Source organism: Molothrus ater, chromosome 15 (genome assembly GCF_012460135.2).
Source record: "Molothrus ater isolate BHLD 08-10-18 breed brown headed cowbird chromosome 15, BPBGC_Mater_1.1, whole genome shotgun sequence".
NCBI classification, from domain to species: domain Eukaryota; kingdom Metazoa; phylum Chordata; class Aves; order Passeriformes; family Icteridae; genus Molothrus; species Molothrus ater.
The window spans coordinates 17,906,685-17,923,180 of NC_050492.2; the positions used below are offsets into that span (position 1 = coordinate 17,906,685).

Sequence of the window (16,496 nt, forward strand, 5' to 3'; positions counted from 1 at the left end):
CCTGCAGGGCTCCGTCCAGCGGGGTCTGGAGAGACAACGGGGCCATGGCAACCAGGCCAACAGAGCTGGGTGGGATCTAAACACGAGCCCGGCGCCGGCAGAGCGCTCGGGGTTGTTTGGGGGATCACACTGCAGGTTTCCATGGAAAAAGCTCCCTTAGAACAGCCTTCCAGACAAATTACTGGGTAAACTGCAGAGGTTTCAGAGCTCTAGCCTGATGGTTTTAATGGGTGTTATCTTGCTGCTGCCAGCACTTTACAGGTCCAAAACTCAGCTTCGCTGCCTTTCCTCCAGGGTCCAGAATCGTGCCTGTGTTTGCTTTGAAATAATGAAGGCCCAAGAAAGGGAGCCCGTGGTTATTCCATCACCTGCTCAGCAATCCAGGGAGCAAACAAGGAATGTGCAGAGGCAGAAGCAGGGAGAGAGCTGAAGGCAAACGCTGCTGCTCCCCAGCAGGAGACTGGCTCTGTGTTCTGGGTGACCCCCAGAGCTCCCTGTGCTCACTGAGGACTCCCCCAGGCCCCTGTGCCAGCCCTGGGGCTTTATCTCCCCCTGGCACCCTCCAGCCAAGCCCCTGTGTCCTGCAGTGGGTCTGAGGAGTGGGGGGATCCAATCCCATTCCATCCATGGGCTCCATCCCAGCACAGCCACCCCACATCCTCCCACCCTGCCCAAGAATGGGGCCCCTTAGTGGAACTAACCCCAGCTAGGGGGTGTAGGCAGGAGGATCATCTTCAAATTCAAACTCTACATTCAGGTCTGAAACAATACTAAGAATAGATTTGAGGCAGAATTAGGCCTTTTAAGCTCAATTAAAGCTCAGGCAGAACATGAAGATCATCAGCACACAAGTGGAGATCTCTTGATTGCTACAAATTTATTCTGAATTAACAGTGGTGGGAAGGAGGGAAGAATTAATCCAATGATGTGGGCTTGCAGTGATCAATCAGTTGTAATTATTACCTTCTCTTTTGTCAATATGCACACTGGAAACTTAATTCTGATGGTGTATCCAGCAATGACAGGGAAATCATCAGGGATGAAGAAGTGAAATGAGGAGAGGCCCATGCAATTAAAAACCAACAAAGCCCCCACACAGACCCTGATATTTAAAGCAGATAATTAAATAAATGAATGGAAATAAACTACCCCATGGTGTTAGAATTGTCATCGTGACTGTGCAGATATGTGAATGCATCAATGCATTCTGACTGAAGATGCTGAAATTCCCTGTTACCCAAGGAGTGAGACACAGCAAGGGTTCCCCATTGCTGAATGGAGAGGGATCCTGGGCCCTGCAGCATCCCCATCATGGCTGGAATGGATCCCTTCCCCTGGCAGGGACAGAGAGCCAGCTGGGTCAGGGCTGGGATCACAGGGAACGTCACTGCTGCTGATGTGGGACACCAGCAGGGAGGGCAGGAGGAGGGAAGGGCTCCCCAGGTCCTGAGCAGCCCAGCAGCAGCTTTGAGGGCAGCAGGGAGATGGTGGTGCTGAGGGGTTGGCACAGCACTGCAGGGACTGGATCCAGCAGGGATTTCTGCAGGGAGAAGGTGTTAAACACCAGCAGGGAGCTTTGGATCCCCATCCCTGGGGTGCCCAAGGAATTCCTGGCCATGGCACCCGGTGCTCTGGGCCGGGACAAGGCGGGGTCAGGCACAGCTGGGCTCCATGGGCTGGGAGGGCTTTCCCGGTGATGCCAGGGTTCTGTGCCAGGGTTCTGTGCCAGGGTTCTGTACCAGGGTTCTGTGCTGGGGTTCTGTGCCGGGGTTCTGTGCTGGGGTTCTGTGCCAAGGTTCTGTGCTGGGGTTCTGTGCTAGGGTTCTGTAGCAGGGTTCTGTGCCGGGGTTCTGTGCCAAGGTTCTGTGCCAGGGTTCTGTGCCAGGGTTCTGTAGCAGGGTTCTGTACCAGGGCTCTGTACCAGGGCTCTGTACCAGGGCTCTGTACCAGGGTTCTGTGCCGGGGTTCTGTGCCAGGGTTCTGTGCCAGGGCTCTGTACCAGGGCTCTGTACCAGGGCTCTGTGCCAGGGTTCTGTGCCGGGGTTCTGTGCCAGGGCTCTGTGCCGGGGTCAGGCACAGCTGGGCTCCATGGGCTGGGAGGGCTTTCCGGCGATGCCAGGGCTCAGTGCCGGCTCCGGAGCACATCGGGAGCGCTGCAGACCCACCCAGTGGAGAGGCTGCAAACAGCAGCGCCCGGCTCCGCACGGCCCGGCCCTGCAGCGGCCCGGGACAGCCGCTCTGGCTTTGTCCCCGTGTCTGGCAGCAGCCGGGGCGTGGGACCAAGGCTCGGGCAGCTCTTTCACTCCCGCAGGGCCCCAGGTGACAGCAGCAGGTGACCCCTCCCGGCTGTGCCGGCCCAGCCCTCGCCCCCAGGGCACGGCCCCAGCACGGAGAGCCCCGGGGAGCCCCAGCGCTGTCCCCACAGCCAGGACTCCCATGCTCCGCACTCACAGCGGGGACAGACACAGCAGCACGGTACAAACGGGGGGTGGCAGGGGATGTGCCCGGGAATTTGGTACAGGAACGGAACCGAACGGAACCGAACAGAACTGAACGGAACCAAACGGAACCGAACGGAACCGAACGGAACCAAACGGAACCGAACGGAACCAAACGGAACCGAATGGAACCAAACGGAACCGAATGGAACCAAACAGAACCAAACAGAACCGAACGGAACCGAACGGAACCAAACGGAACCGAACGGAACCAAACGGAACCAAACGGAACCAAACGGAACCAAACGGAACCAAACGGAACCAAACGGAACCAGGGCAGCAGCTGCCCCACAGCACAAGGGACCTGAAAACACAGCCACTGCCACTGCCACTGCCACTGTCACCAACAGCCCGGGGTGACCACGGACAAACTGGGACAGGCAACTCGCAGCTCCTGCAGGGCAGGGCATGATTTCAAGACTGGGGGAGTAACAAAAGGGGGTTTGAAAAGGCAACTGCAGCATTTGTTTGGGTGCTTCAAGCTGAGCGACAGAAAGGGAGCCAAAGCAGGATAAAGTGGTGCTGGCACTGCATCTCAAACCCAGGTGAGAAGGGTGGGGGACAGACTGTGGGGGAGTTCAGACGTGGAAAGAAAAGTCCTAACTGAGAAAGGCAAATGTGGGAGTGCAGAACTCCAGCCTCCAATCCTGCCATTCTATGGGATTGGGAGATTGAATCATCTGAAATGTAACTAAAATTGAACCAAGAACTAGGACAAAACTTCATTACAGAAAATCGATGGGATTGATTTTGGAAAGGCAATAAAGAGCCGAGGCAATCACATTAATTACTCAAACAGAAGTTTGGGATCTTTAAGACAACCACTCTAGACATAACTGGTTTTTATCAAGTCCTCCATGAAGTCAAGTGCTTGACCTCCTGCTCTCATCTGCTTCTCTCTGCTCCCCAGAGACCACTTAGAAATTCAGTTACAAACTGCTCAATTCTGTGCAGAGGAAACTCCTGGCTCAGCCCTCACTGCTGGAGTAGAACGTGCAGTGTCCTCCACTGCTGACTTTGTGAGCATTTAAATCTAAATAAATCCCTTTTCCTATGGTTTCTCCAAACTCAGCAGCTCTATTGCCAGGGCAACACTGAGTTGTTCTTCCTGTGCACTGAAGTTTGCTCATGCTGTGGTGAAAGAAAACATTATTCATAGTATTTTAATATCCAGGTGATCACCCTGGAAGGCACCTATGGAATCACTGCAAGGCTTTAAGAACTTTCCCTCTGGAATGCGCAGGATAAGCTGAATTAGCTGTTCTCAAAGTACAATATTAGAGTGTTAGAACCTGACTTGCTCAAGCAGCTGAGGGAGCTCTTCTATGTCCTAGGACTGTGTTTCATTAGGCTCACTGGCAATCAATGCTACTGATCTGCACACACACAGGACAGGAGCTCCCTCCTGCTCTTCACTCACTGTAGCAAACACCAAATCCACCCAATGAATTCAATTATAAATGTGATTTTGTTTCAACATGAAAATTTATATTTTAGTAACTGAACATCAAAAAAAAGGTTAGGAAAACCAAACACCTTTTTCAAAATTTAAGGAAAATTTAATCAATATGCCTTAAATTATTTTACAATAACTACAATACTGACAAGCATAACGTTTTCCAAATGGTGTTTTCCTTGGAAGCACTGTGAGAGAGATTCCTCTTCATCCATCCAGCAGAATGTGCACCATGAGGGAAGGAACCTCTGCCCACGTCCTTCAGAAACCCCAGTTAACATAAAGCTACAGACACCCCAATGTGGTCATGTTTCAAGTGTGACAGAATCACAGATCCCTTTCACTTTTAAGCATCTGTTTTCTACTTCATAATTTAAGTCTCTTAAATCCTGAAATACTCTCACAGAAAATGAACAAATAATTGAGACTGGAGAGCTTAGGAGGATATTGGTTAAAATACAGGAAATACTCTAATTACTTTTGTTCATTTGTGCATTTTTGGTGAGAGGGGTCAGGAAACAGGTTCCTCTTTCCTGCAGATTTATCCAGAGTCCCCCAAATCCACGGCAGCTCCTTTCACTGTTTTAGATAAAAATCTACCAATTTGCAACTGCAATCCTTCACCCTCCCCTAGAAAACAAAACAAAATGAACAAAAATCACAACCCTCAAATAAACAACTGAAAGTTACTTTCTAAATATCTAGGAATGGGAAAGAAATCACAGGAACTTGATAAGCATGAACACGTATTAAAGCTCTGGACTCCCCAGGTCATTGAAAACAGTATTCAAGGTCCTAAAAAAGTGAACACGAGACATTTTCCATTGTTCCAGGTGATTCAAACAGGTCTAAGTTTCATGATAGCAACACGAGACAGTTGTTTGCAGCTGTTTCTGGTCCAAGTCCATGTTCCACGCTGGGATTTTCCTTTTGGCCCCCAGAGTCTGTTCAGAAGACGGAGATGAGGGCGAAGACTCCGTACAGCAACGCGCAGGGGTAGGCCACGAGCAGCTGCTGGCCCTCCATGGCTAAGGCAGAGATAAAGATCTTGGAAGCAGAAAAGCTGCACCAGCCAATAATTCCAGCCGTGAGAATAATCCCCATCATCCCCCTGGAAAGGCAGAAAGAACAGAATTCCCGTGAGCCCTGTGTCTATCCACCGGCACGAGTCCCACCTGCACTCATCAACACCTTGTGCAGGTTCTGGGATCGATTTCAGCATTTGGCATTAAATGAAATATTCCCACTAAAAGCACTGGGAAAGCCCTGGCACAGGGTGCCCAGAGCAGCTGTGGCTGCCCCTGCATCCCTGGCAGTGCCCAAGGCCAGGCTGGACAGGGCTGGGAGCAAACTGGGACAGTGGGAGGTGTCCCTGCCATGGCAGGGGTGGCACTGGATGGGCTTTTCCAACCCAAACTATTCTCGGATTCTAGAATTTTAGAACAGTATCAGTCAATTACGATGGTAGAAAGCCCCCTCAAAATTAACTCTACGCATATGAAAATTTCAAAGCAGTGAGTATAAATTCTCTGCCAAGCTGTTTCTTTTCAGTGCCTAAATTCGCAGAGCCAAGACAAATCATTTGCATTTTCTTGTATTTGCAAAATCCTAATTTGTGTCTTCAATAATAATTACTTTCAGACTTTACAGGTGCTGAGACCTGTCAGATTCAGAGCTGGCTGAAAACAAACCTGAGCCTGCTCTTGGAGCCTAGGTATTCAAAAGCTGTTTGATGACTTAGAGGTCAAGCCAGGACTCACCCCCTTCCCCCAGTAAATACCCGAAGCCATTGATAATTAATTCTTGCCCTTACTGAAGATTCCTGTCACATTCAAACGATCCAGAGCTCCAGCACTGGACGTGCAGACTCCTCCCAGTGATTCTGTCCCATGGCAGGAGGGCCCTGTGCCCCAGGGGCACACAGCAGCACTTACTGCAGCGAGAAGACGATGGCGAAGGAGGAGAGCAGGATCATGGGCAGCAGGCAGTAGCCCAGCACGCTGGCCACGCAGCCGAAGGACACCCCGGTGATGCTCATCAGGTTCAGCAGGCAGAACATGCCCAGGCAGCCGATGGCGCTGATCCCGTACACGTAACCAAACTGGATCTTGCCAGCCTGCAGCGGGCACAGCACCGGGACAGCACCGGGTCAGCACAGGGTCAGCACAGGATGGGGCCAGCATGGGGTCAGGATGGGACCAGCACAGGATGGAACCAGCACAGGATGGGGGTCAGCACAGGATGGGGTCAGGATGGGACCAGCACAGGATGGGGGTCAGCACAGGATGGGGTCAGGATGGGACCAGCACAGGATGGAACCAGCACAGGATGGAACCAGCACAGGATGGGGTCAGGATGGGACCAGCACAGGATGGGACCAGCACAGGATGGGGCCAGCATGGGGTCAGGATGGGATCAGCACAGGATAGGGGTCAGCACAGGATAGGGGTCAGGATGGGACCAGCACAGGATGGGTCAGCATGGGGTCAGGATGGGGTCAGCACAGGATGGAACCAGCACTGGATGGGGTCAGGATGGGGGTCAGGATGGAACCAGCACAGGATGGAACCAGCACAGGATGGAATCAGCACAGGATTGGAGTTAGGATAGGGTCAGGATGGAACCAGCCCAGGGAGCAGATCCACCCACCCTGGAACACAGCAGGGGTGGGCACAGGCACTGTCCCCCAGCCCCAGCTCCCTCACTCCCATCCCACAGGGAGTGTTTCCCCCCCAGAGTCCCAGGACACCTCATGCTCCAGGAGCCTGGAATTCTTCCTGACTCTGGATCTCAATGAACAGGTTCTGATCTGGTTGTTCTCTGATCTCAGCCCAGGAACTGTTTAGGGTTTAATCAAGGACTTCTCATGCTGATTGATTACTTGCAATAATGATCTTTACAGAACTGGAACTTCTTGACAAACCCAGAGCTGAAGCCCTTTAATTTGTGGTAGAATGCACAAAGTTATGGCACAAAGAAAATTATTTTTAAAAATCCCAGGAACAGCTGAGGCTGAGCTGCCAAGCACTGGGTGTGAACTTGGGATTAGCCGAGGGAGATTCTAAAAGGCCAAACCCACATTTGCTTGTTCACAAGCACAGGGGAAGCACATGTGGGTTATGTCCATGTATTCAGGCCATCTCCTGGTTTTCCCAGGCTGACACTGCTGCTTCCCCTCCAGCACTTGCCCAAGGCTCCCTGCAGGACACGGGGCTGTGCAGCTTCAGGGTGTCCCCCTCCAACAACTTCCAAACTGGATGTGCTTAGACCCAGCTCTCCTCCTTCCCAAGCAGCACAGGAAACAATCACAACTGCTGAAACCTCTGTGCCAGGCTCTGCCCACTTCCTTTCACCACATTCCATGGATTTTTTTAAAAGCACACAGGAGAAATAAATTTTTAGGAAAAGAAAACTCAAACGTATCTATTATAAACACATTCATTAATTTGACTGGCCTACTTTCCATAAATAGAAGTTACTTATTAAAGTAGGCTTGAAGGCCCCTTGGTACCACAGTGTGTTTTAACTGTCACAGCAACGTGAAATTTTAGGCAGAAATGACAAGCAGTGCCTGAAGCATTTAAAGCTAGAACAGATTAAAGCCCCTGAAGCTTTCAATGCCAAGGAACACTGTTTGCTGTCATCTGTGAGCCATTAAAGCACAATTACCCCAATTAAGCTCAGTTAGAAGAACTGACCAGGCTCGAGCAGTGCCAGGCCCTGAGCAACACAAGCAGTGTGAGAACAGCTTTGCTCCAGAGGGAGCTGGCACTGAAATCCCACCTGGAGTGACAGAGCTCACCCATCCCAGCAGTGTGAGAGGCCCCCATGCCTCTGCCATGCACACACAATTTCTGTGCTGTGCAGGGTGAGGAGCTGACGCTGGTGGTGTCTGGGGGTCCCTTCCCACTCAGGACACTCCATGGGAAGGATGAGCTTTCCTGGCCCCCGTGCCCAGCCCCCAGGAGGCCTGCAGGCAATGCAGGCTTCCCCTGGCACGTTTCCCAGCAGAGCTGTGCCCAGCAGCCCCGTGGCAGTGCCTCACCAGCAGCAGGGTGGCCCCAAAGGCCAGGCAGAACACCATGGGCCCGGCCAGGTCCGTCTCGTTCATGATGGTGCCGTCAGCCACCTTCAGGGGGTGCAGCACCGTTAGTGTTTTCTGCCAGATGTGGTCGAAATTGATCCCCAATTCTGCAAGTGAACACAACATGGATTTCATTCTTCCCTCCCTGGCTGCCCCACTTGCTCCCCTCTTTGTCTTCCCTGCCTCTCCAGTTCCCATCTCCCCCAGATCCATGGTGGGCACCAGGGAACTGAGCCCTCGCCTCTTTCCTCCTGCTGCCTCCACACATGCCCAGTCTCAGGTGCTGGGAAGTGCCCAGGTGGTTTCTGAAGGACCAGGGAAGAGGCCAAGCACAGAGTTCTGTGTTTACAGAGGCGCTTTCAGCCCAGTTCCCTGATCCTGTTTTATTTATGTAAATAAATGAATAAAAAAGCCCAGGGGGTGGAAGGTATCATGCCTGAGGACAAGTGTGACAGATGCCTGTCTCTCCCCCCTGTAACATGGACAGTTTATTCAGTTGTTGGGAACTGAAAAATAACAGAAATAAGCTGGAAACTGATCCCAGCAAGCCAGACTTAGCTGAATATCCAGCCTGGCACTCTGCACAGGCTGTACTCCACAAAGGCATTTCTGCAGTGTTTAGCATTCCTTGTTAGCAATGAAACATTCCCATTCTAACCAAGATCAACTCACAGCACCTGCAGGCACTTAATTCACAAAGTGGGCAGTTACAATTATTATTTGCAACATGAGGAACATTAAGTGTTTTGCCACAAAGTCAGGTCTCCCAGTTAACTGATTTAATCTGCCACAGAGCCGCTGGAGTGAAGCAAGAAAGCACAAATTCCCAGCTGCAGAAGATCACACAAGAACAAGGATCTTACATGCCAAAATACAGGTTAAAAAAATTCAATGAGAATTTCAAACGCACTGAGCACTCCCAGCAGCAGCAGGGAATCCACACACTGCTACCAACTTACCCCCAAACTAGGAGGAGTTCTGGCCTTAGGCCACAGCAAAGTTATACCTTCTAATAGCGGAGGCTCATCCTCAAAGTTGCTTCCATAGAAAGACTGTGCTGAGGCCGGGGTGTAGCCCTGCGTGGGCTGGTAGATCTGCCCCGTGTAGGGCTGCTGCTGCTGCATCATGTCATGGGGCACAAAGCCAGCCTGCTGGGGGTACTCGTAGCCTCCATAGGGCCTGCAAAGCACAACCCCACGTTAGGGCACACCCAGAGCTGCTGCTGAGACACCTCCTGCAAGGCAAAGCTTCTCCCAGTCAGTATGTCACAGACACCCCTTCCTTCTGCCTTAAAAAGTTCCGTGATGTGATCCCACACAAAACAAGCCAACCAAAGCCACCCTCTGCCCTAAACAACTCTTCAGGTATTCCTGCCCCTTATCTATCCCAAGTCTCATCACAGAGATTTCCATAAATGTTTCCAAAATCTTTAACTGTGGAAACAGAAGGAAAATGCAGAACTCCTCAGGTTAGCAGAGTCCAGCACAGGGGACACATTTGCTCAGGTCACAAATGGGACTGACCTGCTCCATCCATCTCAGGGATCACACAGAGGGAGCACAGCCCTCAGCCAGAGGCTGGATGTTCACACGGGGCTGCCAGGATCCCCCTGCCCCAGGAACATCCTCCACACCTCCCTGCTGCAGCCTGGGAGTCACCAGGACACTGCAGGCTCACTTAGGTGGCACTAATTCCTAGTTCCCAAGTGAGTGACAGGAGATGGAGCTGCAGAAAAACAGTATTTCTTCTCCCAAGGACATGCAGATCACTCATATAATTAAGATTGTTCATATAACTTGTCCTTTAATCTCCTAACACTTGCTCTGAAATCTACCAGGCAGAGAATTGAACACAAAATTCCTTCAGAGCTCCATTTACAGACAGTGAATTCAGCTCTCCATCCAACAGAACAACTGGAACTCATTTCCAGAAACCAGCAGCTGGCTGAAGTGCCAAACCTTTCCTGGAGACACAGACTGTCCCAGAAGTATCCTAAGGAAACCAGAGGAGAGCTGGAGAGGGACTTTGAACAAGGGCTTGGAGTGCCAGGACAAGGGGAATGGCTCCCCAATGCCAGAGGGCAGAGCTGGATGGGATATTGGGAAAGAGCTGCTCCCTGGGAGGGTGTCAGGCCCTGGCACAGGGTGCCCAGAGCAGCTGGGGCTGCCCCTGCATCCCTGGCAGTGCCCCAGGCCAGGCTGGACAGGGCTGGGAGCCCCTGGGACAGCAGAAGGTGTCCCTGCCCTGGCAGGGCGGGACGGGCTAAGATCTGGGGTGCCCCGAGCCGAGCCCCGGGATGCCGTGCCCCGGCAGGGCACACGAGTTACTTGCTGTACGGCCGCCCGGTGTAGTCGTAGGGCTGCGCCTGGTCCTCGATGCTGTAACTGCTCTGGAAGAATTCGGTGTTGAAGCCGTCGAACCCGGACATCGCCCCCTCTGCAAGAGACCAGCGAGGCGGGTTGCGGCCGGCCCGAGCGGCCCCGCGCGGCGCTGCCCGCTCCGCTCCCGCCGCTCGGCCCCGCCGCGGGCCCGGGACCTCGCGCTGCGCCCCGCGCCCGCCCGCCGCTCCGCCCCGTACCCCGCTCCGTGGGTCCCGGGCCGTCTGCGCCCCGCGCTCCGGGCCGCTCCCTGCCCGGGGTGCCGCTCCTTGCCCGGGTCCCGGCCTCACCTGCGGCCACGGCCCGGCCCCGCTCCCGCCGCCGCGGCCCCTGCGACGTGTCACGGCCGCGCCTCCACTTCCGGGACACCGCGCGCCCCTCCGCGCACGCGCGGGACGGGACGGCCCCGGACGGCCCCGCCTCAGCTCGGCTCGGCTCGGCTCGGCCCTGCCCGGCCCTCCCTCAGACCAGCCCTCCCTCAGTCCGGCCCTCCCTCAGTCCGGCCCTCCCTCAGTCTCTCCTCAGCCTCTCCTCAGCCTCAGCCCAGCCCAGCCCTCCCTCAGCCCAGCCCAGCCCTTCCTCAGCCCGGCCCTCCCTCAGCCCGGCCTTCCCTCAGCCCCGGCCCTCCCTCAGCCCGGCCCTCCCTCAGTCCCTCCTCAGCCTCTCCTCAGCCTCAGCCCAGCCCAGCCCTCCCTCAGCCCCGGCCCTCCCTCAGCCCAGCCCTCCCTCAGCCCAGCCTTCCCTCAGCCCGGCCCTCCCTGGAGCCCAGGCTCAGCCACACGGGGTCGGTGTGGCTCCGGTGAAGCGGCTTCAGTCCCTTTCATAAGTCCACAAGAAATATTTTCCTGTGCCACACGAAAATAGCTTTGCTAGAGCTGTGAATCTTCTTGTATCACAGCCCGGCTGTTGGCCCACCCCTCCCAAATGAGCTGGCGGACCTGGGAATACGGGGCCACTGAGAAAACTGGCATGACTGGCACTGTGAACACACTCTCATGTGGAGAAGCTCATTTTAGGGTCACTCAGTGTTTAGCCCCAAGGCTGGGGAAAATGATTTCAGCAGTCTTTAGAGGCCTGTTAACTAGAATTCGTTTTTATTAAGTCTCTCATGTCCCAGAGCTGAGCACAGGGAGGAGCGGCCCTGCTTTGTGGCTTGGGTGGGCTTTGAGGTGGCAGTCAGGGAAAACCCTGGCTGGGGAAGGGCAGCTGAAACTTCCCAATGAGCTGAGTCAGGGCTGCTGCTTTATCCTTGTTTCACACCTCGCTGATGAGGCTCAGAACTACACCAGAACCATTTCCACCCTGTGCACGATGTGCTCTGAGCTCTGGCAGCCTCCTGGAGCCGAGCACCAGCCATGGGGCACACAACGTTATGCAGGCCATGTTCCAGGTATAAGTATGTGTAGGTTTTTCCTTTGGTTTTTTTAATTCATTTTGGCTCAGGACACAGTTACAGTCATTTCGTTACAAACTTGTGTATGTAATATTCTGCTGGTGAAATGGCTGTATTTAAATCGCAGCCCTGTTCCAAGCCTCACCTGCAAAGCAGATCTGACAGTGCAGAGTCCATGGCACTGGCGAGAACAGGCTCCCAGGAAATGTGTCACTTTGTAGAGCTGAATGGAGTACGGTGGAGAATTACAGCCACGGAAAAGAGATCAGTAACTGTGCCGTAAGCCGCTTCATGCAAATTTACACTTTAGGAGAATTAGTGTTTGCAGGCTGAGAAGATGCCAGCATTCATGAAAGAGCTGCACAGTGTGCGGGCTGCGGCTTAGTGCCCCTGGGCTGAGCTGTGTGCCTCACTGCAGCTCACTGGGCAGGCAAATGAGACCCAAACCCCAGGCACTGGGCTGTGCAATTGGGACCTGCTGGGGAAACGCTCTCTGCCGAGAAACCTGTTTGGGTTTGCTTAGATTATTAAAATTTCCTGTCGGCTTAGGTTGAGCTTTCATTGATGAGCTTTCCTTGCACCAGGCATCTCATCTCCCTGCTGAAGGGAGTCACAGGATGGACTCCCAGCCCTCCGGGGCAGCGGGTGCTCTGACACAGCCCGTGGGGTCAAGGGGAGGGCAGGCACTGCAGCTGCACAGCTGCTCTTTCCCAGTGGTTTGGGGAGGGCAGGCACTGCAGCTGCACAGCTGCTCTTTCCCAGTGGTTTGGGGAGGGCAGGCACTGCAGCTGCACAGCTGCTCTTTCCCAGTGGTTTGGCGAGGACAGCCCACGGACTGCCTGGAGCTGCAGCCTGGGGAGGCACCAAACACCAAACACCAAACAAATGCCAGGCACCGTCCCTTTGCCAAGGCACCAGCTCCAGCTGCACTGGGGGCTACCACACAATGCCAGAATCCCACACTGCTTTGGGGTGGAAAGGACCTTAAAACTCATCCCATCCATAGCCCAGATTGCTCCAGGCCCCACCTGGCCTTGAACACCACCTGGATAGGGAATTTGGATTTGCAAGAGACCTTGAAATGGCTCCAACCTGGGAAAAGTACTCATAAAAGTACTCAGTACACAGGTTACACAGTGCTGGTGTCATGATAATGCTACCAAAGCTTTGTTTTAGCTGTAATGTTAAAAAACACACTTTAATTACACCAGTGTTAATAACAGAATAATTTGAATCAGACTGAGAATAAAAGTATTATTCAAAGAACTCTGGAGGAATGGGAGGATGGGGAAAGGGAGAGGAGGAAGATGTCTGCTGAAATAGGCCTTCTTATGGCAGAACTTGAAAGGGAGGAAGGAAGCACCTTGCAGAGGGGAGACAGAAAACAGCAATTTTTGTTTGATTTTAATCCTTGGTTGCTGATGTCTCCATGAGGTCCCTGCCCGCCTGCACGTGCCAGCTCTCTTGCAGGGTCAGGGCTGTTTGTGTAGCAGATTGCTTTGTTGAACGGTGGCCATGGAATTCCAGAGGAGTTGTCAGCACACATATATCAATTATTCTCCAGAATGTTCCCCGATGTGCAGTGATTGATATGGAGCTCACTGGAACATGATTCCCTCATACTGTCAGCTTTTGGAAGGCTCAGACCTTGTGCTGTGCGTGTGCTGCGGGTCTGGTGTTTGCCAGAAGGAGTAAAGGGTCTCTGTGCAGGAGCTGTGAGCCCTCTCTGTGTGATACACCATGGCAGAGAGCGATGTCGTGTCTCCATTTGAGCCTTGCTCTCATCCTGAGCAGCTGGGAAAGCTGCTCTTCCCCTTTGCTTGTTTGGGATGGAAATACGTTCTGCACTTGTGTTATGAATAAAAGATCAAGGGCAAATCTGTGTAATGCTTTACTCTGTGAATAAACCCGTCTGCATGGCACTCACGCTCTTTGCTGGAAGATCCTTTCTCAGGGACACTCAGCCATTTAGTGTTGCTTTATGCTTTTTCTTCAAAGGGAAAGATTTGTTAGGGCTTCCCATTCGCACGTACTGCTGGATTTGAGCAGATGAGAATTTCACTGTGTGTAATTCACACTGCTGGATCAGGGGATAATCTCTGATTTAGCTCGGTACCACTTGTTCTTGCCTGGCTTGCCTTGCAGGGAGCTCTGGAGCTGGCTGATGGGAAGGATCCACCCCTGCTGGACGGGTGTCTGGGTTAGGGGGCTGGAACTCGCAGCACTTGGGGACTGGTTCCCCCCAGGCTCTGTTCTTTGCTGTGGTTGAGGCTGGATTGGCAGTCCTGCCTGGGAGCACCAGTGCAGGACACGGTTTCTGCCTCACTGGCCCTCATGAGAGGCCCAGTCCAGACATTCCTTGTTCCCCTGCCGTGCCACCCTTCTCAGAAACTGCCCTGGGAAACATTGCCTGGGCTCAGTACTCAGACATGAGCCTGCTGAGAAGCACAGAATGTTACAGGGAACAGGACTGAAGGATCCCTAGGTGGCACCTTGAAGTTGTTCCTGAATCAAAGTGCAAGCCTGGAACTGGAAGTGCTGTTCTTCTTTCTTCCTTTTTTACTTGAACTATTGTGTGTAAAGACCACACAGAGCGATGAAAGTTCTCATGTGGCTTTTTAGGTGGAATCTTCTATCCAAAATCCAACTTGAACGTATTTTTTCCTCAGAATTACTACTTCAGTTTCTGCTTCTTTCAGTTGCTCCTTCTCCAGGCACCTCAAAGCTCTTGTGTTGTTGCTGATAAACAGCTTCCATGTTTCTCACTACGTGTGGGCGACTTGATTGGAATTTCCAGCCTGTATGTTTCCTCTGGAGATGGGAGGTGATACACACACACACCCTGCTACTCCAGCCCAGGTAACACTGCCCTTCCTTTCTAGCACTCATTGCTGCTGCATTTCAGACACCTATTTCTAACACCCACCAAATTCAATAAAGTCACTTGTTCCATGATTTCCTGAAATGCCAATTTAGCACTTTGTCATAAGGAATGACCTCAAACCTGTGAATGATGTCACAGCATTCATGGATTGGCTTCCAGCACAGCTATGCTGGGGCTTTTAGAACATACACTTTAAGCTCAGGCTAAATTTTCCCTTGCCTGTGCTGAAGGTTATGAAGGCATCTGTCAGAAGTGAGAAGTGCTTCATCCTCCTCCCTTTGATGAATACTGCTTTTCTCTTCCATCAGAACTGTAGTTGCTCCTTGGTGTGGTCCTGACACATATTTTACATTTAGGTCACCGTGTATTTGGCCCAGATTTTAAAGTTTCACTCTGTCAAGCTGCATTTTGATGGATTTGGCCCATGGCTTGTATTTAGCTGGGGAGCATTACGTGATGCTTTTACTCCTGAAGTCATTTCATCAAAGGAAATTGTGTTACAGTGAAATGATTGGAACGTCCCATGTGAAGAAATAAAAGCAGGTGCTGAATTGCTTTCATTACTATTTGAAAAGTGCAGTTGCATTTCTAAAGCTGTTGTGATTAAAATTCTATGGGTTTTGTTCTTTTCAAAGGGCAATTCTGATGATAATGTTTCAAAAAGACTTCGAGCTTAGAGCTGTCTCTACTGGCTAATCACAGGGAGTCCATGCCTGCTGCTCGTTCGAGCTTGTCAGGAGTCCCAGGTGTGGGTAGCTCCTGTCCCTGCTCACTGAGCCCTGCACATCCCACTCGCTGTGCTGTCCTGGCCCCGAGCAGCGCGGGCTGAGCTCCACCCCAGCCTCGGGCCTTGGCTTCTTGTCACAGGGACATCACAAAGGCTTCCATGCAGGTCTGAGCGCCGTCAGCTCTTACTGGGGATGGGGAATGGATTCTTCAAGACCTGCCAGGATGAAAATGGATTTTAATTAGATTGCAGCATATGAACTAGCACAGACAACTGAGATGTTTGCAAAAGCTGATGCAATTCTCCCTGCTCTGAACAGGGACAGCACTGGCACTCCCAGAGGCAGCTGTCGATCCCCGTGGCTGGTCATGCAGGTGTTAAATCCTGCCTGCACCGACTGCACCAGGCTCTTAAAAAAGTAATGAAGACATTTAAGTGAACATGATCTCACATCCCACCTTTAAATCCTCTGTGCCGGGGTTATGGAGCCCTTGACCTGCACTGCTTCAGCTGCTCTGCAGAGCCACGAGGGCAGGACACAGGAATTGGGCTTTTCTGAGGCACAGCCAGCACACCCTGTAGTGGCACCAGATTCTGCTGGTTTGAAAATAAAGATCCTGAAGTGAGAGACAGATTTTGTTCAGGAGTGCAGCCGTTGCTTCAGAATCAATGAATTAAGGTAAAAATCAACAGTTAATTGATTAACTGTTCAGCTTTCAGATTTAATTTGAAAAGTCTGTAGGTACACAAGTAATGATTTTCTGTCTTAGCCTTGAAAATTATTCTTTTGGCTATTTTCTTTTAAATTACAGCCATGTTTTTAAATTATGGCCATGTTTATTTGCAGCCTCAGCTGGTGCTAATACACCAAGGTTGTGGATTCAATCCCCGTGTGGATTAACTTAAGAGCTGGACTCCATGATCCTTGACTCTTCCAACTCAAAATATTCCGTGAATCTGTGAACTTAAGTGCAGTCAGCAAAATCTACCCCTGCATGGTGACTCCATCACACAGAGACTTCACTCTAAGGCTTTTAGCCACCTTTGAGTAAAAGGCTTTCTTTTCTCATGTGTTA

The 16,496-nt window shown here is 52.1% G+C and overlaps 1 protein-coding gene and 1 long non-coding RNA gene across 2 annotated transcripts; both read right to left on the reverse strand.

Moving 5' to 3' along the window:
• Positions 1–4,035: 4,035 nt before the first annotated feature.
• On the reverse strand, positions 4,036–10,815 carry YIPF5 (Yip1 domain family member 5). The gene is made up of 6 exons (XM_036391913.2): positions 10,707–10,815; positions 10,366–10,474; positions 9,045–9,217; positions 8,000–8,145; positions 5,889–6,070; positions 4,036–5,065 (listed from the first exon to the last, which is right to left on the reverse strand). The coding sequence occupies exons 2-6, from the start codon at positions 10,464–10,466 to the stop codon at positions 4,903–4,905; spliced, it is 765 nt and encodes a 254-aa protein (XP_036247806.1). The 5' UTR covers positions 10,467–10,474; positions 10,707–10,815; the 3' UTR covers positions 4,036–4,902.
• Positions 10,816–12,975: 2,160 nt separating this feature from the next.
• LOC129046838 (uncharacterized) lies at positions 12,976–16,247 on the reverse strand. Its single transcript, XR_008508642.1, has 2 exons — positions 15,879–16,247; positions 12,976–15,636 (listed from the first exon to the last, which is right to left on the reverse strand). It is a non-coding gene; the product is annotated as an uncharacterized LOC129046838 (long non-coding RNA).
• Between the last annotated feature and the right edge of the window lie 249 nt (positions 16,248–16,496).

Coding starts and splice junctions, on each gene's coding strand:
- YIPF5 (XM_036391913.2), bottom strand. CDS start 10,466: ATGTCCGGGTTCGACGGCTTCAACACCGAATTCTTCCAGAGCAGTTAC. Junction 9,218..10,365: donor ACCGGGCGGCCGTACAGCAA/GTAACTCGTGTG, acceptor TGTGCTTTGCAG/GCCCTATGGAGGCTACGAGT. Junction 5,066..5,888: donor GCCATCGTCTTCTCGCTGCA/GTAAGTGCTGCT, acceptor CTGCCTTTCCAG/GGGGATGATGGGGATTATTC.